Source organism: Symsagittifera roscoffensis, chromosome 1 (genome assembly GCF_963678635.1).
Source record: "Symsagittifera roscoffensis chromosome 1, txSymRosc1.1, whole genome shotgun sequence".
In the NCBI taxonomy this organism is placed as follows: Eukaryota; Metazoa; Xenacoelomorpha; order Acoela; family Convolutidae; genus Symsagittifera; species Symsagittifera roscoffensis.
In genome coordinates this window covers 20040861-20066762 of record NC_087062.1, presented here as the reverse complement: position 1 = coordinate 20066762, position 25902 = coordinate 20040861, and the positions used below count along the sequence as shown (strand labels likewise).

General features: G+C 36.6%; 1 protein-coding gene across 1 annotated transcript in view; it reads right to left on the bottom strand.

Annotated features, from left to right (window-relative positions):
• Positions 1-1765: 1765 nt before the first annotated feature.
• Positions 1766-25902, bottom strand: part of LOC134840228 (uncharacterized) — a 98509-nt gene continuing 74372 nt past the window's right edge. Inside the window, exons 32-41 of the mRNA XM_063855968.1 lie at positions 19010-19172; positions 16558-16836; positions 15955-16230; positions 15328-15603; positions 14592-14757; positions 11943-12079; positions 8368-8576; positions 7930-7993; positions 3417-3594; positions 1766-2510 (exon numbers count right to left, since the gene is read on the bottom strand). Coding sequence (XP_063712038.1) covers positions 2417-2510; positions 3417-3594; positions 7930-7993; positions 8368-8576; positions 11943-12079; positions 14592-14757; positions 15328-15603; positions 15955-16230; positions 16558-16836; positions 19010-19172 — 1842 coding nt within the window. The 3' untranslated portion in view covers positions 1766-2416. The remainder of the gene's footprint in view (positions 2511-3416; positions 3595-7929; positions 7994-8367; positions 8577-11942; positions 12080-14591; positions 14758-15327; positions 15604-15954; positions 16231-16557; positions 16837-19009; positions 19173-25902) is intronic.

Sequence of the window (25902 nt, the reverse complement as noted above, 5' to 3'; positions counted from 1 at the left end):
GCTTGTCTATTCTAGTTGTTTTCTCGAGGGACCACTATCTTAGTAGTGACGAAAAAATTCTTGTTGAGATGTGCATCCAAAATACTAACGGGTGACATCCACCGATTAGTTAACCAATGTTTTTTAGATTTTTTCGTGGATTCTTTAGCCAATGGTTAAGTCCCTGCTTTTAAATTCTTCGTTGCTATAGATAACAGTTCCAGCTCTAGTTTTTAATAGTTTTCGTGCAAGTTCAGTATTAGAGAAAACTCGAAATCCACTTGCGGATTGTGAAAACCGCGTAAATTTGCAGATTCCACCTACAAATTTTGCGGACTCTTTTTACATTCACGGATTGCATTTACATTTTAGGGAATCCACTCACAGTTGCGGAATCCAGAGGAACTAGCTATATTTGCTATTTGCGGATTCCGCGACACATATAAGCGATTTCCACGGAAACTTTGTAAGTGGAATCAACTTAATTTTCGGAACATGTTTAAAGATTTGTCTCTGGGATGCAGAAACATAGACACAAATTGTGCACCCGACCAGTGCGCGGTTCGGCCTCGGAGTGAATAAAAAGGAGAGGAGAGTTATCCTTCCTTTTAGCAATTGCTAAAAGGAAAGAAAATTATCCTTTCCAAAAACACACAAAACAAATTTACATGACAAAAGTTGATTGATTTTTAGCTTCAATAAGTGATTTTAAGTATTGAATTCACAGCTGATTACGAAACATCGAACTTTTACGAAAAAAAAAATTGTATTTTTGATATATTTTTTCAACTCATAGCGGCAGACTTTTTGAAGTTCAAAATGATGTTTACTATTTTTACAACTTAAATAACTCTCATATTTATTTTATAATGGACTATTACATTTTTTTAGGAGCCAGCTTGGGTTGAATCAGATTTATTCGATGATTTGTACACTTTTATTTTACAGCACGTATTCATTCACTTTTTGGTCATGTTAGGAATTTATTTATTTGATTTCAAAAATTCCAAATAATTTTTTTTGAATGATTTTATATTGACGTTTTTAGTATCAAACATATAAATTCTTAACATGACCCAAGATTATTAAATAAATACATGCTGTAAAATATAAGTTTACCAATCACAGAAAAAACCTGATTCATTCCAAGCTGGCTTCCAAGCTATAATAATCCATCATAAAGTAAATGAGAGAGTTCTTTAGACGTTTATCAATTAAAAACCAACAATTTTTTTTGTTAACTGGTACTTCTTCATTTAAGTATATTTACAACTCACTAAGTTCAAGTTTTTATTTTGAATTTTTTTTGTCATTCCCAAGTTTTCAGGAAAACCAATTAAGTTTTGACAAATATTCTAGCAAAAAATTCTGATGAGCAATTTTCCATAAAACTGTCCAGTACTGATTTTTTAAAAAAATTTGTTTACTGGCATTTTATGTTTTTGCATGATTTTTTTCGTGTTTTCTTCATATAAAAGAATCTTGTTTCAGTAATTAGATCAAAACTTTTCAGGCAAACAAAATTTTCTTAGGATAGTTTCTGCATAAAACATATATTTTTTTCAAAAATAGGTCACGAGATATGCTAAATTGCTTTTCGCGAAACAGATTTTTACTCCTGAGTACATTTGGCAATTCAAAAGATTTGAGTTATAACTAAACTCCTACAAACCGGTTCAAGCCTCTCGTACTGTATGGCAGGAAACAAATTTCAGCTTCGTTGAAATAATCAGCCCATGGTTATGGAGGGAACCCTGGTTCTCGAAATTGGATCAATGTCAAAAAGCACACGTCAAAAATTTAAATTCATTTGATTAAAAATATTTACAATCTACACTATATTATTACAAGTCCAATTGAGGATGATAATAGAAACGATAGCAGGGACGCCCTAGGTACTGATTTACAACATCCATTATCAACCATGAGCTGCCTTGTATACTACTTTTGAGAACGGAGCGCAAGCCAATAAAACTTTCTAAGCTAAAACCTTCAAACAGTGCCCAAAAATGACCTTTTTAGCTCGCAAATCAATGTGATTGATCTAAAACAAAGCAGGTCGACAAACTTTTCGATATTTTGGAAGCCCCTCGAGATAGGTTTTTTATTCGAATCACCAAAGTGTGAGCAGTTGTCAATAACCAATTGGATCTGAGAACCGTCGAATTTTTAAGGTGCATCTAATCGTTGCTAAAAACTCCACGATCACCGTTGAAAGAACAATTGATTTTATCACTAAAATGAACATAATCTTGACAAAAAATTCAAAGATCTTTTTGCATCAGTTTTCAATTTCCTTATAAGTTGTTCTTTTAAACATTTGAGCTCATATTACATTTTGTTCGACTAAAGACCCAGCGGTGAAAATTGATAATATGTACAATTATGTACAAGAAGGGCGCCGAGGACTCGGTCATGTTTGATGCCACGTCAAGCTTTATCTGAACTTCTGTTGTGTTTCTCTGTTGATGTGTTCCGTTCTCAAGTCGTATGTCTTGTTTATGTTCCAATCAACGACCGGCGTCGAACCACTGAAACATCAAATATATTTTTAAAGATTTTTTCATTTAAGCATTCCTCTTCAAGTGGTAGAAAATAAGTAAGCTTATATAAAAAACTTAGACTCATTCAAATAACGATTATGACGAGTGGATTGCGCTGGATTTTTTTGAAGGTATGGACAGGGGCGGATTTAGGATTTTCTCGAAAGGGGCGGATTTTCAAAAAAAAAAGTTTCAAATTTTGTCGACCTTTTTTTAGGTCGACCAATTGGATTTGTGGGCTCTCTCAAATCACAATAAAGACCCCATACCAAATTTTTGGCGCCGCAGGAAATTTTTTGAAAAAAAAAAACAGATCAAAAAGGCTTTTTAGGCACTTTTTGGAAAAATGGAAAATGTTTGACCGAAAAATCGCGTTTTTGAGGCGGGCGCTCCCCCCTCAAAATTAATATATTGGCGCCCACAATCGATATCTCAAAATAGTAGACAGGGGGACTCTTTGGGTCGGCAGGGGGTCGAATCCCTGAGGAAAAGAGTATAGCGGCAAAATGACGTTTATGGTCTCTTTATGGAAAGATTTTTTTGGCGCGCCCTCCTGCCTCAAATTTAGAGCACAAGTTCGGCTTTGGAAAAATTTTAGGATTGATAAATCGAAAATGGATGTCGAAAAATAGTTTCAAAAGGGAGAGCTTTTGGAAAAATCTGATCATCAGAATTGAAGAAGGAAAACCCTCCGGCCAGTCACGCTCCTGGCGACAGATGCATTGCCATTGACTAATCTGAAATTATTATTTAATTGAAAACCTAAAAACAATCATATTTTTATTGGCTACTTATCAGCATTAAACTAAGAATCAATTTGAACCAATTTTTTGAGATTCCTTCACTCTAAATCCGCTATTGATTAGAATCATTGAAAGTAATGCAACCACCAACCGTCTGATGTCGTCCGGTTGTACTGTGTTGTTGGAGGAGTTGCCAGCAGCCGCAATGACCTTCTTGACCAGTAAGTAGACCAGGAACCCGAGCAGGACCAGCAGCACCAGAGCCACAATAACGATGAGCAAGATCACCACTATTCCCCACGCAAACGGCAGGCCAATGAGAGTACGCTCTGCAACAAACGTAAAACATTGTAACCCGGGTCGAGATCCCGCTCAAAAACCGCTCAAGATATGAGCGGTTTGAGCGGTTTTTCAGCAAGATTTGAGCGGTTTGGGCGGTTTTTTTGGAAAAACCGCTCAAACCGCTCAAATCTTGCTTAAAAAACCGCTCAAAAACCGCTCATTTCTTGCGGTGATTTTTGAACGGTTTTTCAAGCAAGATTTGAGCGGTTTTAGAGCGGTTTTTGAGCGGTCTTATAAAGAAAACCGATTAAAACCAACAAAAAGGCCTGGAAAGGTAATGTGATCCCGGGTTGACATCCCTAAACCGAAAATGCTTATTTTAAATTTCCCCACACCAAAAAAGCTTATCATACAATTGCCTGCATCCAATGTATGGAAAAATGCTAATCATACAATTTTCATACAATTTCAAAAAACCTTATACTTAAGTCAAAAGCAGGAAAAAATGGCGTTTAGCCATAATAGACTTGCAACCTAGTTAGAAAACACTGTAAGCTTTTAATAACAAATATTTGTATGATGAACAATACATAACATAGTTCACAGGAATCTTTTGATTAAAATAGTAAAGATAACGGAAATTTTTTCGATTTTTGAAAATTCACAGAGTAAATCAGTTTGCTCAACATTGAAAAGTATTTGATACTTAATGAGAAGACATTGATAGATAAATTTTAGATCTTAATTTCAATCTATTGAGAAGCGCGCCAACACATGTCCACGGAAAATTTTAGTAGGGTTCCTCTCTCTTTAGTCTCCTATTTTTTTAACTCAGTAACAAGATAACCTGACAATTTAACCCCCTTTGAATACCGATACATTGTTTCAAACTAAGTCTTTTTTATAACAATAGATGTATTCCAAATAAGTGCACTAAATGAGGCCAGAAAACTCATTCTTAATTGACTTGATACCTATAATCACTCAAATTTGATTGCATTTCGATTAGCTAGAAAAACAAGACTGCTTGTATATCAAAGAAAAAGCCCTGAATGTTCCGACTACCCTTTATTTGGTCTCGAATGAATTTCGGTGAAAGAAAATGTTCGACAATATCGTAGACCAAGTGTGAAAAAATTAGCCATACGAAATTAATCCGACCGACTAGCTAGCCTCAATTCAATGTTGTGCGGGATAATTTACCACTCATAAGTCTTAGCCCAGAGCATAGGTAAATTGGCTATGTTCAAACTCCCAGAACCTTGAAAAAAACTAATTATCTTAATACAGTTTAATTATTAAGATATTTAATTATCTAATTACAGTTAATTATCTAAATACAGTTTGATTTAGGGAGTCGTCGTCTTCAATGGGGTATGATTTTTTGTTAAAAATTATTATTTCGATTGACGAAAATTAAACGAATAAGGAAACCAACTCCATGCATAAATTTTCCATTTTTTTGAAAGTCGGAACAATTACTTCTCATTCACGCTTTTAAATCAAAGATAGCCTGCTGGTGCTAATTGAAGGCAACAACTGAATTTTGTGAGTTTTATAAAAATAACTCTTTTACCATTACTCTTTAACCTTTGTTATACCATTCTATGAGCTATAACGTTTAAATCGCCTTTTTACTTTATCTTCCAAAGACAAACACACACTAGGGGTATCAGGTCACGATTATTATCTTAAACTCAAAAACAAAACCACTACGAATTTGAACTGCTAAAAATATCAAACTCACAAATACCGAGCAACAGCAATAATGGCCAAAGAAAAATTTATTGAAACGAGGGGTGAACATAATATAATCACTTCATTTCTACGGGAAATCTTGACTAGTTTGAAAAACGTCAAGGATCTGAGCAACATTAATACCCCAATCGTCGCAGTCACAGCCGCAATTCAGTCAGACGAAATTTATCGTAAGAGATAAGGTGACCGGTAGTTGCAGATTACGGGCATTGTCAAGTAGGACACACTTCGAATGAACTATAAATTAGTTCAAAATTACCGCGAAATGTCAGACAGAAACAATTCAGCCAATTTGAAACTGAGACATTTCGATCACAAGGCCTTCCAAACACCTCAGCCGGAAAATTTCGGCCAATTTAATGTTAAAGCGCGCGGTTTAGGTTGAGATAATTGGTTTCCACTCAGCCAATAAAAGGTTTTAACCCGAAAAACTGATTAAATCACAATCTTTAGTTTGCCGCCAATCAAGATTGTGGCAATTGAATTTGACTGAATTATTGTTCCGACTTTCGATACGAAAGTAACGGAATATCTGTGCTGGGGGTGGGTATTTTCTTCAGACAAAATTCGACTTCTTAACTAGCCATTTTTGACGGAACTTTTTTATATCATTCGAAAGATATTGTTGTCCTGAGCTTAAATTTAAAAAGATATTTCATCTGTGATCATTTTTTGTAAAGTTGTAGGCGTTTAAAGATTGTCATTTTGGCCAATTAGGGACAATTAACGCGCGATATATTTCTGTCTTAGAAACCGTTCCAAATTGGTTGAAGGAAGCTTATTTGCCATAATTGATTTGTTTCAAGGAGCGAAATCTATCCTTTTATATGGTGCGTGGGGTGAGGATTTTCATAAAAATTTCAAAATTTAGAAAAAATGTTCATTTCATTTTATTACATTTAATTTCTTTATGTTAATACTGCTGCATAAACCTTAAAAGGCAGTCGGAACGTTCAAGGCTTCGCCCTGATACGAGCAGTCTTGACTCGATTTCAAATTGGCTGAAATTTCCGGCGTAGTTTGGTTGAAAGATCTCAATGTAATTGTCGGAAACGTCTTTCTGGAAGGTCTGAATACGTTTCAGAACAGCTAGTTGTGTGACTTCAAAACTGATGGGACCAATTAAACATCCTCCCCCCCCCCCCCTAAAATAATTAAGGGGGGAGATTGTTTACTTGCAGGAGCGGATTTAGGGGGGGGGGGGGGGGGGTGGGGAGTTGCCTTTTTCTACTATTTTGAGATATCCATTTTTGGTTGACGGACCCTAAAAATTTTCTAAAGGCGCCTTTGGCGCCAATATATGCTATCTTTTAGGGGGGGGGGGGAGTTGAGTTAAAATTTTCTAAAAAGTGCCTAAAACGCTATTTTTGGCGGTTTTTCAAAAATTTTTCTGCGGCTCAGAAAGCTTGGCCAAAACAGGGTCTTCTTAGTGCTTTGAGAGAGCTCCGAAAATTATTTTGGTCAATCTAAAAAAGGTCGACAAAAATTTTGAAACGTTTTTGAAAATCTGCCCCCCTCGAGAAAATCCTAGATCCGCCCCGGCCGTTCACTTGGCTAAAAGTTTTTTTCAGTCAATCAGATTTGAGCATAGTACATGCAGATCTTCAGGCTTGAAACTGCCATTTAACGTTAGGGGGAGGCTGTTCGCTTGGTCTCCTGCAAGGAAATTTCTTGGATATTTTATTGACAATTTTGTAGACATTGAGCTGTCGTACTCAATTTTAGGTGGGAGATTGTTCACTTGGTCTCTCGCACTGAAGTCTCATGGATTATATCGGATTTTCATTGTCAGTCTCAATAAAATAACAAAAATAATCTATTATAATTGATTAAAAATTAATTATAATGATACTATTTTCTAAGCAATAAAATCCCAACATAATCGATTATGATCGATTATTTTCAACTTATTTTCAAAAAATTTTATCAAACAAAAGTAATCAATTTTAATTAAATATAATGGATTATAATCTATTTATTAAAACCTTTCGGTGTGCTATTTTCATTTTCTCATAATAATCAAGGCGGATTTAGGCGCCAAAAATTACTAACTTTGAGGGGGAGCGCGCGCCAAAAAAACGCAATTTTTTTGTCAATATTTTTCAAAAAGTGCCCAAAAACGGCTTTTTTTAACTGTTTTTTTTTTGTCAAAAATCTGCCTGCGGCACTAAAAATTTTGCCAGATTACCATCTTTTCAATGCTTTAGGAGAGCTAGGAAAATCAATTTTGTCGACTCAAAAAAAAAGTCTTCTAAATTTTTGAAATTTTTTGAAAATCCGCCGCCCCCCCCCCCCCCCCCCGAGAAAATCCTAGATCCGCCCCTGATAAAAATGTTAAACTTAAGTTAGTTATTTTGTTATCTCGCTAAATTTGATTTCATACTAAATTCAGTCGCTAAATTTGATTTCATACTAAATTCAGTCGCGTTTATGAAAATTTAAGCCCTCGTTTAAGCCCACACCACCCCCACCCCTCCCCCCACGTTTACCTGTACTACATTGTTATCTGTCCCGGTGGGGGTGTTTAGTGTTTAGTGGGGGTGCGTTAAACATGTGGGGAGGGTATTAGTTTGGATTTAAATGCGGGGAAGGATTGTTCACATGGGCCAAAGGATGATACTAACTGTTGGAGCTGTCGTACTCAAGTGTGGCTACAATTGAGGTGTATCCCTGGTAGGAGTTCGTGATCTGAACAAAGACAACTAATTTAGAGAATCAAACAGTTTGTTATAAAAAAATTTTTTTCAAGAAGTGAACATTTTGTTTATTATTTACAAAAACTATCCAAGAGAAAAAAATCGCATCTCGGAAAATATCAAAAAAACCAGTTAGCTGCCTATCGACTTCACTTAACGCTGTCAGCCTCTTCAAACTCGGTAAATGTGAAACACCATAAATCTAAAATAATGTCAAATTCTGAAATGTCAAAGATCTTGTAATTACATAACTTACACAATGCTAAAAAATTGATTTATAACCAAAATTACGAAGCTGCTTTTCATATTGACTTAGAGTTTTAGGCACAGCGCAAGTCATATGTATTTATCAAATCGTATTAATACTTCAAATGTGTAAGTTGATTTTCCGTCGAGGGCGACGAAGTCGAATGTGTTGTCGGTAGTTGTGATGACCTCTGACCCGTCCCCACTATTAGTGGTAATGAAGGGGGTCACCCGTATTTCGTACCCGTCTGAGCCCCCCTCGTGTTCCCAGGAGAGAGAGATGTCATTCTTAGACGAGGACTCGATTCGGATGGTCAACTGACCAGGAACTGAAACACAAGGAGTGATAGTTTGATATAAGTCTAAAGCGTTTACTCACATAGTATTTTCTGTCTTAAAACGCCCTTTCTGTCTTCCTGTATGTCTGTTTTCGGCTGGATAGATTCGAGCAACTCCTTCGTTCAACATGAAGTCAATACAACTCAAATCCTATTTTTTTTTAGTCTTGTAGATCTTGGAAATATCAACTATGTTTTTCCAATCAGCCAGAAAAGGGGTTTGACCAGTAAGACGGATCAAACTGCGATCTTTATTTCAAATTTTACGAGTGAATCATAATCGGCTTGTATTAAACACGAATGGGTAGTCCGCAGCATAAACTTAATTCTCATATCGGTTTAACAGCAAACGAAAGATTCTGATTGGTTGAGAGATCAAAAGCTGATAATATGAACGCAAATTATTTAACGGTCAAAGACTAAGCCGATTATCCGTGTGAGGTAGTTGGTGACACGTTGGCGCGATTACGGCGGTCTTTTTTGCTGTTTGGTTTTATGCCGATAAAACAGGAACCGGGCCTATTAGCATATATGTCGATTACCATGCCCATGTAAATAAATGTGGTTCGAATGTTTGAATTAAGCCAAAGTGGAGTTTACACTCCCCTATTAGGTCAAGTAGTCAAAATTTTTGGCTAATTTGTTTTTCGTTTGAAATCACACCCAGTTGAAGCAATTTGCGCAAGCTAATAGGCACACATGCTAACCGCTACGCCCCCGATAGAACAGTATATATTGATAAGGGGGTTAGAACAGTATAGCGATTGAGTAATGGCATGCAGGGGCGGATTAAGGGGGGGGGGGATGCCCCCCCTCTGGGATTTGACCCCCGGCCGACCCAAAGAATCCCCCCCCCCTTTGTACTATTTTGAGATATCCATTTTTGGCTGAGTGACCTTAAAATTTTTTTAATCCTGTACAAATTTTGAGAGGGGGGGGGGGGGTGCGCCGAAAAAACGCGACTCTTCGGTCGAATTTTTCCAAAAAGTACCTAAAAACGCGGCGCAGAAAATTTGTTTATATTTGGGTCTTTATAGTGGTTTGGGAAAGCTCAGAAAATCAATTTGGTCGACCTAAAAAAAAGGTCGACAAAATTTTCAAAAATTTTTTGAAAATCCGCCCCCCACGAGAAATTCCTAGATTCAAAGTAGAGCTTCAATCGGGTGACACACTATAAAAGAAAAAAAAACAATTTTTACGAAGAAGCGAAGCTGCGACTTTGCAAAAAAGCGAAATAACGGCTAGCACGAAACGGGTCAAAAATAAAGAGGAAAAAAAGGTAAAACTAATAAAAATCATGCTGTGCCGGAAACAAAACCCGACCTCAAAAATAATCTCACATCCCAGTATCTTTGCCATAACGTTCTAGCAATCTTAAAGCACTAACCACCAATAAACCAGACACAAAAATACAATTATATGAGCAAAATTAAACCAAAGATAAAGCTTTTGATGTAAGCAAGTAAGAACAAAAAATACTAGTTTGATTTTGAAAAAAAAATTCAAAATTCAAAGTAGAGCAAATTATGATTGGCCCTTTTTTTGAGAAAATTAATTAATTTTGAGAAAACTGGACTTATAAGTTCGATGTTTAGTTCGCTGGGAATACCAAAAGTTATTTCATTTTCGAATATAGAAAGCAATTATACTTTTTTTTGAACTTAACATTTTCCTTGTTTGATAGAGGCGCTTGCCTTACTTTCGACAAAAGAAATGAAGTGAAAATTAAAACAAATCATAAGTCAAACCGCGAAAAAAAAATTTTTAGCCTGAACAGTTTTTAGGTCTTTTCCTTTAAAAAAAACTATTGCGACCTACATAAGAGTCTGAACTACGTTCACCGACTCTTAAAAAAGGATAACGTAATATGACATTACGCTCTTCGCTTATTTAATAAACAAAAAATTGTGTTTTTTCGTTATCGCGTTCCGCTGCCAAACTTCTAAGCACACCCAATAGACAATATAAAAACGTTTTAACGTATTACTAAAGGTGATAGAAAACGACTGATTTTTTCAAAGCTCTTTCAATTCCATAATTTTTTACAATTGTTTATTTTTTCATTTAGTTAACCAATTAGAGAAAAAACTGGGCCTAAATGTACTTTTTATTCGATTGATAAATAAAACTTAAACACGTACAGGCTTTTTTTCCGGTTACATTCCGGATGTTTGATTGCTCCAAAAATCATCATGCCTCATTACAACTTAAAATTGATGCTTTTGTCAGTGGGGGAAAAAGAGCCCGCGTAAAGTTAAGTCTGTTCCCTGTCCCATTTTGGAAAAATCTAAAGTCCGAACCTACACGTTTTGGGGGGAGGGGCGGGGTCCTTACAAGTTTTGTCAACTTTTTAGTAAAGCCGACCAAATCGACTTTTCGAGCACCTCTAAAACACTACAAAAAGCCTATTTTATTAAACAAAATCAGCTCCGCAAGCCGTAACGAGGCCAAACTGTGCTCTGGATAGGCGCAAAATTTGAGGTCTGTAGGTCACTAAAATCCAAAGACAAGCCTTTAAACATAGTTCAAGATGTAGGTGGATTCTACTTGCAAAATTTCCCAAGGATTCCGCGCAGAAATTTTTGTAAATGTAAATGGATTCCGCAAATTTATGCGCTCCAAAATTGTAAGTGGAATCCGCAACTTGTAAGCGGATTCCGCAATTTTAAGCAAAATCCGCATAAATTTGCGGATTCCACTGACAATTTGCGCATTCCACATACATCTGCAGATTCCACGACAGCTTAAGTTTACAAAACAGATATATTATTATTTGTTTGTGGGTTTCAAAACTGTTCCGAATTCCCCAAATTTTGATGCGGATTCCACAAAATTGCCTGTTTTTGGAGCGGTATTGAGCAAAACAGTGCTTTAGCTAAATGTCCGTAGAATCCAAACAGCAAAGATCAAAGAAAAATAGCAATGTTGCGGATTCCACGACAATTCTGTTTTTAGCTTGATGCGGAATCTGCTTACAATTCACAAAGTACAAAGTTTGGCCGCGTACTGGCTGATTTTGATTCAAAAAAGCCAGAAGTTTTTTTTTGAACCTTTTTGGAAATTTTTGACCAAAAAAATTGTTCTTTTTTGGCGCGCATGGATATTAACGCCAAAGACGCTTTTATAAATGAACTAACGGTTGATAGAGCGACCAGAAATCTTAAGTCTTAAAATAGTACCAAAGGATTTGGCAACCGAAATTAAGGGCAGAGGAAGGCGGTCGGGTCGCTCCTTCCCCTTCGGAAAACTACTGCATACATAGCATATTCTGTTTAAGACCTGAACTCGAATGTGATTTCGTTTGGGCGAGTAAAAGCTATGAGTATATTAGACTGAGGAAGTGATAAAAATGCATACGTGTGTAGCAGGTGATAGGTATGGTGGGGTTGGACTGTGAGCTGAGTACCTCAATCCCACTGCTCTTGGGACACTCGTACAGTACTGTCACTACCACGTTGATCAACTTCATGTCTCCAGGCTCGAAGATACCGAGTCTAAAAAGTCATCTAGTCTGACATACATGTCATCTAGTGTCTGACATACCCTGTCAAAAATCAACTAAAACTTTTTCGAAATTAACTGATGGTAGAATTCAGTTACTCTTAAAATATTCGCGTATTTTCACGTGACAACATGTTTTTACGTGAGCAAGTCTTGAGCAAAAAGATAACAAGAGAAGCTAGATTTGTCGAAAAAAAAACACTTGAAATGAAGTAGTAGCTGTTATTGCCCTAGACCAAGCAGCAGCGTTTCATACCATTGAACATGAGCTATTCTTAGCTGTACTCGGGAAACATGTAGGTGTTACGAAATCGGCAAAAAATCTGACCTCATCGGACCACAAAAACTAAACAACGTGTCAAGATAAATGAAGCTATATCAAATCATTTCAGTCATCTCTCGCCAATTCGAATTGTGCTTCGAAAACTTGCTTAGACAGTCAAATTTATGCAGATAACATCTAATTTATACAGATGAGCGAAACTTTGACAAAACTCAATCGAATTTAAATAGCATTTGTTTATTACTTCGAAAACATGAGGTTGAGGAAAGACACAGAAAAATGGAAAACTGAAATTATTTTTATGTGAAATCCTAGAAAAAAGAAAACAAGTGAAAATCCACAACTTCTAATTAAATTGCTGGGAAGAAAATTCGACCTATAACATGTAACTGGAAAAGCAAACTCAACTGGTTTGCAAAAAGTGTTATTTTTAGCAGAGAAAGCTCTATGTCATCCACAGCTACTTGAGTTTCCCCAATCGACACCTTTTATTTGGAATGATCATTCTCTATAGACTTGATTACTGCAGCAGTTCGTACTCTGGTTTACCACAAAACCTCATCAACGACCTACAGAGAACTCGGAATGAGGCATACAAATACGTCTTAGTAAAATCAAATTTTCATATCAATATCATGTCGCCATTTTGGTTGCAAGATTAAGTAGGGCTGCCGATCCTGAAAAGCAGGGCTGCCGAGTTTAAGCCGAATACAATTACTCCTTTTTTTTTTTAACCAATGACTTCAATTTTATGTCAGCGTAAATTAAAGATTATTTCGCAAAGAGCGACAAAAATTCATCAATTAAACTGATTATTTCATAATTGTCAGATCGACCAGATAGACCAAGTTAAGATCTTCCACCCCAGCATTTAATTCGCATTAAATTTGCTAAGCGCTGCATGTAAAACGCTCGATTCTGATTGGCTGAAAATTTAGAACCAATTTAACCAAGTTTAGAAACGGTCTACCAAACAAGTTGAAACCTCCTAAAAGTATATATTTACAAGGGTTACATGTCAGTATTTAGACAACCGCGTATTCAGACTGGTCAGTATTTAGACAAATACTGTTTCAACCAATCAGAATCGAGACAAAGAAGAAATTAATAAATAATTATTATTTATTTTGGATTATTTATGTCTTTTCTCGATTCTGATTGGTTCATACAGTATTTGTCTAAATACTGACGAGTATGAATACGCGGCTGTCTAAATACTGGCTGCACTCCATTTACAAGCAATTGGGGTACTGTTCGTTAGTTTCTTCAGTGATATCTTTCCTCAAAACGAGATCATCAAAAGAAGTCTAAATTCTAGAATAGTTCGCGTTGACGATGCGAATCTTCACTAATGACAAATAATCAAACATTGTCTTTTAACCCTTTAGCACTATTGTGTTTTGGGCTCGTCGTTATTCAAAGGAATTTTTTAAATAAAAATTGCTAGCAACGCATGTCCGGGCGGATTCATTGCGACTATGTGTAGTGGAAAATTTGTTCTGTAGATCTTAGTCTTCAATCGAGCCTGAAGTTGAAGGACATAATTTGCACGCACTTAAACTGCATCATAAAAGTGGCAATTACGGTATTGATTGGCCTGCGGAGGTATCGATATGGTACCATAAAGCAGCCGAACAAGTGGTATATACGTCTGGCTGAAGCATTCGAAATCACGTTCGACAAAAACCAAAAAACATAGATTCCGACGAATCATATCAGTCGATGGCCTGCACCCTCAGTCAGAGAACATACAGCAGCAATCAGAATTGTAGTGGAAATCAGAAAATTGTAGACACCGAATTTCTTCTTTTCAAACGTTTTTTTAGTTTAAATTGAATTTGCTATAGAAGAAAATGAGGGCCCCTTTAGGCTTTGTTTTTAAACAAGTTTTTTGAAGAAATGTTGCACAGCTTAAGATCTCTTGGTTATATTGGAACAAAAACGTTTCTCGAAGGCCACTTTAGGCACTAAAAATCGAAAACGAAAAAACGAGTGATGGGTACGAACAATATGTAGGGCACTTTAGGCTGGCACGGGAGCTTCGGGAAATTAACCATGGTTCAGTTCGACACCTTCAAGTCAAAAGAGGATGGAAAATTGCTGATCGACTGTATGGTTGATGGAAATTAGTTTACGGGACAGAAAAATCTACTATTGAAAAAAACTACTTGTAATGTTGTTTGTAGAAGATATTCGTTCCAAATGGTGTCAGACCAACTCACCTGTGGTCGAGTTTGTCCACATTGGAGAGGGAGAGAGTGAAGTCCCCTGTGATGTCAATGTCGAAGTTGAAGCTGGTCGCGCTTGAGTTCCAAGCCAGACGAGAGAAGAGGGAAGTGTCATTCGCTGGCTCACAGGTCAAGTCTGCAGCTGTGAGAGCTGATGGATCTAGTGAAAATTTGTCTTTTGTTGCGAGTTGTCGAGGAACCGGGATTTAATGGACTACCATGTCCCCATTTTCCATAGGAGATTTTGTTATTTGGGGTTCATAATTACCATATGACTAATCAGATCCCAACCCGAGTCGAGATTTTTCACCTAATTTGAAGCAAGATTTGAGCGGTTTGAGCGGTTTTTTTAGACAATTAAGATAACATGCATGCCATTACTCAAGTGTTGAAAAACACTATAGAATATAGTCAAAAACATGAATGTTATGAGCATGAAGCTCATGTCTATTTTTATCTAACCACCACAAAATTTCTCTAATTGAAGCATTTAAGTCTTTTTTGTAATACTTTAGTCTATTAGGTTCTTTTTTAAATTTGACTACCATATGACTACCCGAATAGTGACAGCTTAACAGGCAAACCAAGCCCCACCCCAGGCCAACTTTTAAAGATTTGTCAGTATCTAATCAGTTTCTATACATAAAAGTTTAGTGTCTATAATTATGGGCCTAAAATAGAATAACAGACTCAGGTAAATTTTAAAAAAAGCGAGCAAACGCTAGCTTACTTGTGCACAGAACGAACACATTTGACCATTCACTTTCGTCAGTGCCTCGTTTAGCCGATATCTGGTACTCATAAGCAGTGCCCTCATTCAGTCCAGAGTCCGTTTGGGATCCGGACCCTGGTGCTGTCAAGTTGTGCACGGAGACTCCATCTCGGTAGATTTGGATCTCGGCATTCGTCGGACATGAGAAGGCCTCATTCGGGTCGGTCCACACGACACTGATTGCCGAGTCGGAAACTGCGTCCGAAGTGGTCATTATCACCGGAATTCGAGGTTCTGGATTGTAATGAAATTTAACGGTAAAAGGATTCTAAAAGCAGACCAGCCAGAAAAAAAATATTCAATTTTTAAGCGAGCAAAAACGAAATAATTCTTTTCGAGTTATCAAATTTTTTAGCCCTGCACATTGACCTTCTTACCAAATGACTAGAGAAATTATCACAGCCAAAAATTGAACTAAAGTCATCATCAATTTTTGAGACGAACTTTGAAAACCACACTGCAAGTAGATGGTTTCATAAGACAATCATTGCAACTCGAGTCTGCCAAAGTCATAGCGAGTAAACATAATTCAAACAATCTCAACTCATTTCAAGTTCTGATACTTTTTACCCAAGTTGTTCTTACCCAAGTAGTGAGTAAGCGACTGGGAGTTTTCAGACAGCATGTCATCATTAGTGAGTCCACAATCCCCTAAAGAGTAGATTTCAAATGTCCACTGGGTGCACCAGTCCAGACCAGTCAGAGTCTGGTTCTGGAGGGTGGTGAAGGTGAAAGAAGTGCCCCCATCAAGAGTGTAGTTGTAGCCCAGCCAGAAGTCACCCGGGGGTTCGTCCCAGTTCAGTTTGACAGAGTTCACGTTGACTACGTCCGTTTTGTTCAATGATGTAATATCCATAGGGACTGCAAGCAAAGAAGCAACGTTTAGACTCGCAAAGCATTCAAAATATGCAATCAAAAAGTCTAAGTTTTCAGAAATTACGTCTGAATATCAAACTGCAAAACGTAGCGTTAGACAAGATGTTTGGGACTTGGAAAAGGGTACCTGAAAATGGTTCAAAATCGTAGATCTGCCCCTTAATAGAAAGCGTCAACAGTCTAATAAAAAATTAACTTCAGCATCCCAGATTTTCTGTATTAACAAAATACACTCCTAGACTTCACCAAACTATGACGCATCGCAGCCTGAAATGATTTGAGACAGATGCCATTGCAGGGATTGCAACTTACGAGTACATCCCTCTGTCGCCTCTGACACCAAGCTCTGCAAGACAACTCCAGGCGTCGGATTCGCTTCAGCATACACAGTGTAGTTATACGCAGTTCCAGGTGTCCTCGTCAGGTCATTTTGAGTAGTGGCACTGGATTCAGTCAGCATGACCTGGAAGTCGCGCTCGACAAAGAACTCCAACGTCGGTTCCACGTCCGGAGTTGAGTAGGTGATATCGATTTCTTCGTCTGGATTTCCTGGCGACTGGGTAATGACTGTGAAAGTTGGAATGGTGGGGCCTGTAAAAATGTTTCTTATCTAATTAAACGATTCAATTTTGCCAGCATTTGTCAATGGATGCCAAAACTCTGCACAGAAACTCCCACATGTTCTGGGCAAAAAAAAACATAAGTATTTCTCAACTGAATTTGAAACATAGCCCACAGAGCGCTAAGAGAGAGTCAATGACCGGTAGTAAACAGAAAAAAATATATACTGACTTGTTTTTTGAAGCCTAAAAATTCGAATTTCAAAGAAGCAAATATAGCCAACAGGCAGTTGGAAAAGAGTCAATGAACGCAAGTAAACAAAAAGGTACTGACTTGTTTTTTGAAAAAAAATATACATAAATTTTCGAATTTCTAAGAAAAATATAAATGGCCTTATAGCTTTTCAAACTTTTGGACTAATTTGTTATTGAACTTTTTTGATTGAATTAACCGAATAAGATCAATAGTAATTTTTTTGTTCCGCTGGAAAACATGAAAAGTAAAATTATTTTCGATACTAGAAGTCGATCAAATTTTTCGTGCCTTTTACACTTTCGCGGGTCGGTTTTGACCTTTTTTAACAAAAGAATTGAACTAAACTTCAATAGTCAAACCGCAAAAAAAAGTAAATTTGAGCCCGAAGAAAATTGAAGACTTTTCCTGAAGAAAAAACGAAGATAAAAATCATCACGACCTATATAAGAGTCTGACTATGAACTATGAAATTCTGATTTGGGTTTTTGAAAATTCTCAGTTTTTGAATTTCAAAGAACAAGTAAATGCCCATGAAGCTCTTTGAATTTCTAGAACAATTTTTGCATTACGAGGCCAAGCTGTGCACTGGATAGGCGCACAATTTTGTGTCTGTATGTTACTGGATTCCAAAGACAAGTCTTTAAATATGTTCCAAAAAGTATTTGGATTCCACTTATAAGATTTCAGTTGATTCCGCAGTACAAATACCTCTAACGTAAATTTTGGCGGCACATTGATTTTGTTGCGGATTCCGCAACGAGAGAATATAGGTAGTTGTTCCGGATTCCGCAAAGGTAAGCGAATTCCGCAAATGTAAGTGGATTCCGCAAATTTATGCGGATTCCGCTTACAATTTGCGGATTCCGCCTACAGTTTGCGGAATCCGCTTACAATTTCCGGATTCCACACATTTTGTTGCGGCTTCCGCGAAGCTGCCTGTTTTTGGAGCAATTTTGAGCAAAAACAGTGTTTTAGCTATTTGTCTGTGGAATCCAAAACAGCAGAGAAGATAAAAAAAAAATAACAAAGTTGCGGATTCCGCGACAAATCTAACTTTTGCCTGTTGCGGAATCTGCTTACAATTCTCAAAACGCACAGTTTAGCCTCGTAATGTGATTGGCAGTTTTTTTGATAAAGTTAACCCAATTTGAGGAAACTGGATCAATAGGTAATTTTTTTATTTCGATGCGAAATTTACAAATAAATTCCATTTTCGAAACTAGAAGTCCATCACGTTTTTTGTGACCTGCACACTTTTGCTGTTTGATAGTAGAGGTTGCCTTGCTTTTAACAATGAAAATGCCTGAAAAAATTAAGCAATCAAAATTCTAACCGCGAAAAAGTAAATTTGAGCCTGAACAAAATTCGAGACATTTTCTGGAGAAAAAAACAAATCATCGCAATCGCGTCCTACATAAAATTCTTAACTACGTTCATCAACTCTTAAAATTATCGCCTTTAATTTTTTGAATTTAAAAATCAATTTTGACTCCTTTTTGATAAAACATAACCCAATTTCAGAAACTTGGGTCACTGAGTGAACTTTATTCCTCTGGGAAATCTGGAGGTTAAACTCTCCTTCGAAGCTAGAAGTAGATCAAGTTTTTTGCGAACTTTATATGAACTTTAAAAATTTGATGGTTCACAGTGGAGTTTTCCTTGTTTTCAACAAAGGAAATGAAGTGAACGTAAAAAGAAAATGAAAACCAAGCAGCAAAACAAATCAAATTTGAGCGTGAACAAATTTTCAGACTTTTTCCCGAAAAAAAAACAAAAAATCACCAAGAGCTATACAAGAGTAATTATGTTCATGACTCATAACTAAAAAAATTTTTAACATAGCATTTTAAACACTAGAGCATATAGGAAGTTGAAATTCCATAGCTATGATTTGTCTTTTAAGATTTCTATCAAACTGTTGTTAATGTTTATAAAAATGACTCCTCACGTGTCCATCCAGTGATGATCAATGGGGCCGAGTCCAGCACAGTCGTGTCAGCATCTGCCAGGTGGAATCTTCGGTCGGGACACACCAACCGAGACAACACGTAGAGGTCGTGGCTCTCAATCGAGTTGAACCCGTTGAACACGTGCTCCACAATATCATAATCCTAGAAGAAACAAAACAGGTCGCTTCCTTGGTTCAAAGCAGGGGCGGATTTTCAAAAAAATTTCAAAAATTTTGTCGACCTTTTTTTTACGTCGACCAAATTGATTTTCCGAGCTATACCAAAGCACTACAAAGACCCTGTTTTGGCCAAATTTTCTTCGCCGCAGGCAAAGTTTTGAAAAAACAGGTCAAAAAAGGCGTTTTTAGGCACTTTTGGAAAATTTTGACCAAAAATTGCGTTTTTTCGGCGCGCGCTCTACCTCAAAACTAATAGTATATATTGGCACCAAAGGCGCCTTTAGAAAAATTTTATGGTCCGTCACCAAAAATGGATATCCCAAAATAGTACAAAGGTCGGACCCTTTGGATCGGCAGGGGGCCGAATCCCTGAGGGGAGGTAGAAAGCGTCCCCCCCCCCACCCAAATCCGCCCCTGGTTCGAAGCAATTTGAAATTGACTTTGGCTTATTTCAGAGTTCTTTAACGTTAATTTCAAGGGTGGATATAGGATTTCTCGAGGGGGGGGGCAACTGTTTTGAACTTATGCTCAAAACAGTTGCCAAAGAAGGACCCTTTGAACTTTCAGGATGTCCCACTAAAATCCGTAACTGCAGCCATTTGAAATAACCCACAAAACAGTTTGTAAAATTGCCAGAACTCCTCATCCTTGCAAAAATCAGAACGACACTATTGAGTTAGGACCGATGTGGTTAACTCATAGAGTAATTTCGGATAGGGTACACCGTCTGCTCGTCTGCTCGTCACCGTCTGCTCGTCATCTTATTTTCGGCCGGATAGATTCGTGCAACTTCTTAGTCTAATACCGATCCTAATCTTACTCTTATACTTTCTAGTCTCAGGGTGTTTAACTAGTCTCTGCTAGGCTCAATAGATCTAGGGTATACTGGTTTGTTGCGGCTACTGAAGTTCTCTTGGAGAGGCAACTCATAGAGTAATTTCGGATAGGGTACACCGTCTGCTCGTCTGCTCGTCACCGTCTGCTCGTCATCTTATTTTCGGCCGGATAGATTCGTGCAACTTCTTAGTCTAATACCGATCCTAATCTTACTCTTATACTTTCTAGTCTCAGGGTGTTTAACTAATCTCTGCTAGGCTCAATAGATCTAGGGTATACTGGTTTGTTGCGGCTACTGAAGTTCTCTTGGAGAGGCAACTAATTTCTAAGTTAAATTCAAATCTCTCTGGTGCTGAAATTACAAGTAATTTCAGCACTTACAAATAAGTGGGTTGTTAGTTAGATGGATCATGATTGGTTAATATTAAATACTTTACAGTGGTAAAATATCTAATTTATCCAATCATAAAATGTAGTTTGGATCAGGTTCCACCCATCCGGGTTTTACAGAGTTTTTTAGAATTATCTTTCTGCAATTCAAAGGATGGATGATGAACGTTGGTATTGGGCGAACATCGTATTCTTGTCCGGTTCCTCTTGTTAGAGAAGCTCCAGGACGCTGGAGTTTGGGGCATTAATCGTTGTGTCTTCTTGTGACAACGACTGTGTTTCCCAACGAAATCAATCTGATTTCAAAATGGTTTGCTATGACGGGTTTTTCTGTATTATGTAGAGAACTTGTTTTGTGTTCAACCTCGTCTGGAAATGGCGTGGAGATTGTGCGTGGAGAGGATGCCTTGTAACTCGGATCTGTACGTATACTTGAACATCGAGGTGGTCATTGGTCTAGTTCAATGAAGTCCTTTTCTGCGAAGTCAAGTCGTACTCTAAATCCTTTGAGTTGTGATTGTGGACGGCAAATCGGTTGTGGTTAGCCATACTTGTTCGAGTGTAGTGGAGTCATTTTGTCTTTGGATGTTCGTCTTTGTTGTTGTGTGCTGATCTATATACTGCAAGGTATAATTTACATTGTATAAAATTTTTATTAGTTCAGTTTTTTAATTATGAATTTAGTTAGTTGTTTTCACAAAATCATTTTGTTTTAGTTCGGTTATTTTGAAGAGTTATTCACCCTTGAGTACCTCTTATTAAAAATAGAAGTGTGGTCACAAAGCGTGGATGTAGCACGGTGGGTTAGGCCGGCTATAGAGCATGCTCAGGACGTCCTCTCTGGTGGGTTAGGCCAGGAATGGGAGTATGATTTCGTGCGGTTTCTTTGAGAGGTCCTGTTATGTGATAACGTTTTATGTTGGTTTTATGTTGGTCTTTCTTATGTTCCTTTGGTTGTGTCCTTTTTTCAAAAATCAAATTGTTTTTGTTATGGGTTTGTCTTTCGACTTTTTTGAGTTTTATTATTTCTTTCTTAGACTTTATAATAGTCTTCAAAAGAATAAATTATCCAGTTTTAAACTGGGTTAATCCGGTTTGGGTACCGTTGGTTTTCTTTTCTTAGTCATGCTGTTATTTTTTGATTTGTGGTTTTTAGTAAGCTGCGTTGGTTAGTTTGTTTTAGTATATAATTCCTTTCCAACCGGGTTAAAGGAAAGTTTGAAACTTGTTATCGTGTGTTAGAGTTGTTGAGTGTGAAAACTTGAAACTGAAATTCATTATTTAAACAATTCTTCGTGGGCGAGCTGTGCGAGTTTGGATATAATTCTTGTGCGAGTGAATGAAAATATTAAAAGGTTAATACTGCATTTTCATTTTATCAATTTATTACATAGAATTTCAATTTTACTGCTAGTTTTTAGGGAAACTTAAAGTTATAAATTTTCATCATATTTAAATTTACTGCTTTATGGGGGAATAATTTATAAATTAATTTACTACATATGGTATAAATTTTATTACATTATTTAGTGCAAGAAATTAATGAATTTTAAGAGAATTTAACAAGTTTGTATTTTTCTTTTTCTTTTCTGTTTTGCAGGTGATCGTGGTGTGAAGACTAGAAATATAAATGAAACATTAATAAACTATGGTTAGTACTAATTTAAATTTATTAGTGAAGAGTATTTTAAATAATTTTTACCTGTTAATCGTCTGGGAAAAAACCGTGGGGGAAGATGTCGTGTATCATGTCGGAATTTGTTAGTAACTTTGCTAGTATGCGAATGATGTTTTTAGTTTGAAGCAGTGGCCAAAGCAATTGAAGTGCTTTAATAGTTTTTAGTTCTTCGTTGCCGACTGCAAACTCATAAGGTGTGCTTTGAATGAGATTATATATTTTGTCATTGTATTTAGTATTATGAATAAATTCTAATATAGGGATTTCTATAGGTTGGATAAATTCATGTGGGATAAGGAAGGGTCTGGATTCTTCAGCATTAAAGGTCTTCGTGATGGGACAAAATATATACATTTGTGTTATTGGGTCATAATTGCGGAGGATGCCGTGGAGGTTAGTATCTTTGATGCAATAGGTGAAATTTAGAAAAAATGGTGAAGTGTACTTCGAGTTAAGAAACTGAAAACGATGGTGTGGTTGTCTTGATGGAGTATGTAGATCAAAATGATTTTGTATGAAGCGATAATATGTATATGTGTGAGTTTGTTTAGTGCGTAACATAATGTCATGTGAACAGTGCAAATCGCGTTCATGTGGTGCAAGGAAGTGAAAGGTTAGTGAAAATAATTGAAATTTTTCTTTAAAACTTTCGTAAGCTTGCATATCAGTTAGTGCTTCAGAAATGATGTGGTCATATTTTCTATCAAAAATATTGAGTGTGAATACGTATGATGTTTTGATGAAGAATTTTTCTGTTAGTTGTGGGTTAGCGAAGCGGTCGTCATCTAAAAATTGGTCTTGATTAGTTCGGATGATATTATGGTCGTAATATTCTAGTGTAAATTCGTTAGCTCGGGGTGCAGTGAATGTTTTTAGTGATTTTTTATATCCTATATAAGTAAATTGTCTAGGTGTTAGTGTTGCGGTGAGTCTATATAGCATATCTTTATTCTTCTCTATATCGCTATGAGTATTAGATAGTGGCAGGCAAAGGGGATTAGTAAAATGATAATATGTTGTCCAATGAAGTGTAGGCATTAAAACATGTTCATCTACAAAACTACGTGTGTCGTTAGTGTCGTTAGGTGTGTTTAAAGTATATTGTGGAAATGAAGGTAAGGTGATTGCTAGAAAATCTTTCGTGTTGGTGTGGTGTGGATGATTAATGTATTCGCGGGCTGTTCCTGGTTTAGTCGGGAATGGATGGTTTGGGATTTTTCTTTTAAAAGTGCGATAAGCTCGGTTAGTGCTAGTTAATGATTCGGTGGATGTTGATGATTGTGCTAATGATGCAGTATAGGCTGAGGAGGGTGTAGGAGTAGGTGGGTTTGAGGATTCTATTGTGGATGAAATTTGGTTGATTGTGAGGGTGTTAGTGTGTATTAGCTGTTGTTGTTGGGTGATAAAATTATCAAGTTCTTGGGAGATTTGGGGAGTATCGGGAGAATTAGATGATCGGTCGGAATGAAATGGAGAATAGGTTGGGGTTACTTGTGAAGCATAAGAGGGAGTAGAAATGGTCGGGAGTGGATTATTTGGTGGGATTGGTTGAAAAGGGGGCTTTGAAAAAACTGAGGAGTTGGTTTGAAAATTATTGTATGGAGATGGTTCGGAGTCTGCAAATTCGTCAGGGGTTTCTATATTAGGGTTGTTGAGTTGTGAAATGGAGTATAAAACTGAAATATCTGAATTAGTATCCGAATTCATGCTTGATGTTATATTACTAGTTGGAAAATCGGGTGGCGGGAAAGCAAAAAGTGGGATTATTGTGATTGGAGTGTTGAGGTTGGTTGGATGGGAATTTGAGCGGTGTAGGGATCCAAGTTGTCGGCTCATTGTGGGCTAAAAAAATTATTATTTTGAGACTGAAAAGCGGTGGTATGGGGTTGTTCTATAATTTGTTCATATGTATTATCATCTTGTGAATGATGTGTCATTATATGTTGTATGGGACTTTGCGATATGTTTGGTCTAAAATTTGGGTTATGTGTTATTGCTAGGTTTCGGAAATTACGTGGGACTAAGGATAATGGATGGTTATGTGGTAGGGGTGGCAGCTGTGGTGCTGTAGGCGTTCGTTATATTATATGTTATTATGTTCTTCGTTGTACGTGTTCTGTGTTGTTGCTATTTTTGTATTATTTTCTTTGATTTGTGCGTCTAGAAGAATTTTGTTAATTGATAATGAAAAAATTCCAAAAAATCCTGCAAATAGTATGCGTGCTACACTTGCTTGTCTATTTACTTGTGTGTGTATAGCACATGTGTTGTAGATTCCTTTTAAAAGTGAAAAAAGAAATCCTATAAAGTTAAACATTGCGTATAAGATAGTTAATTTTTCTAAGATGTAATAGGGCCATCCTAGAAAATCGAGAATTTCATTTTTTATTGTAACAAAGCTAAAAATATTTATAGATAAAATATCTTGTGGTCTGTATTTTTTACCATTTAGATATATATAGTCTTTGATGTCTTTAAAATATCAGCTATAATCATGTGTATAGATATCTGCAAATCCTGCGGTTTCGGCAAGTTTGCGTAAGTTTTGGTCAATTGATTGTCTTTGTATAGTGTCCATTTGTGTTAGTAATTCTTGGAATTTTTGTGTTCTAATGTGGTGTTGGATATCAGATTTTGAATATATTCCAATTGATTGTAAATCAATATTTGGGTTACGAGCAATAGCTCTGATGCTTTCGGGTGAAAATTTTTTGAGTGATTGCATTAATGTGGGGTATGGGGTAAGAAGATAATATTTATCTTCATCAGGGTTCAATTGTACTACATTGTGGCTATTCTCTGATCCACATGGGACTGCGGTATCCCAAAAATATGTTCGTCTTGAAAGTGTGTCAACAAAATGTACTTTATTTTTATAAAAGATAGGGGTTATTTTATAGCATCTTTTATCTTCAAAAACATATAGTGGTGATACTTTTTTGGTACAAGCATAAAACCATAAGATGTTTCCTTCGTAGTCTAGAAAATTTGATCTATTTCCTGATAGTAAATATCCTGTGTAGGGTATTTTTAATACTGCTAGTGCAAGTGATTGTAGGATTTGTGTCCTTTCTAATTCGCATAGTTGGTGAAGTGTTTCTAATTCGGAGAGTGACATCTCTTGAAAAATTCGACTAATCGTGTAGTCTAACTTCATATCTAAGTGGATATCATAGTGGATATTACCAAAATAAGAATTATTCATTAGTGATAGTTCTTGTAAACGTGTGCTTCTAGTGTCATGTGGCTTTAGATGTCCACCAGGTTGACCATTACTTTTTTGAAAGTTAACTGGTATATATGATGTTTGTTCGTGTAGAGGATGACCTGTGGCATAGGGGTCAATTTTTATTTTTCCAGCGGTCATGTCGAAACCTTTTTCGTATTCAACTATTCTTTCAGAATATTGTGTTTTGTGAAGTGGGTTTCTGTATTTGCATGCGAGTTCTTTTTCCTGATATATTTGAAAACGTGTTAATTTATTTTCTATATTAAGGATATTTCGAAAATCAGTACTTTGTTTTCGTGATGGATTGACTTGTTCATATGGAATTGATTGTATAAAAAATTTTTCGTGAAATTTTATCATTCGAGCGTGTATTTTTGCTACTTGAAATGTTGTACATGTATCTTCGGGAAACCAAACAATTGATGCTTGTGTCCGTGTTGTAGGATCACAATAACCTTGATCGTTTTTACAAGGTAGTCTAATTCCTTGATAGATCATTGTGTTGTCAGATAAATCTCGTGTGAGTTGTATTTTTTCGAGTTGTATTTTCCAATCGAAAAACATTATTTCTTGATATCC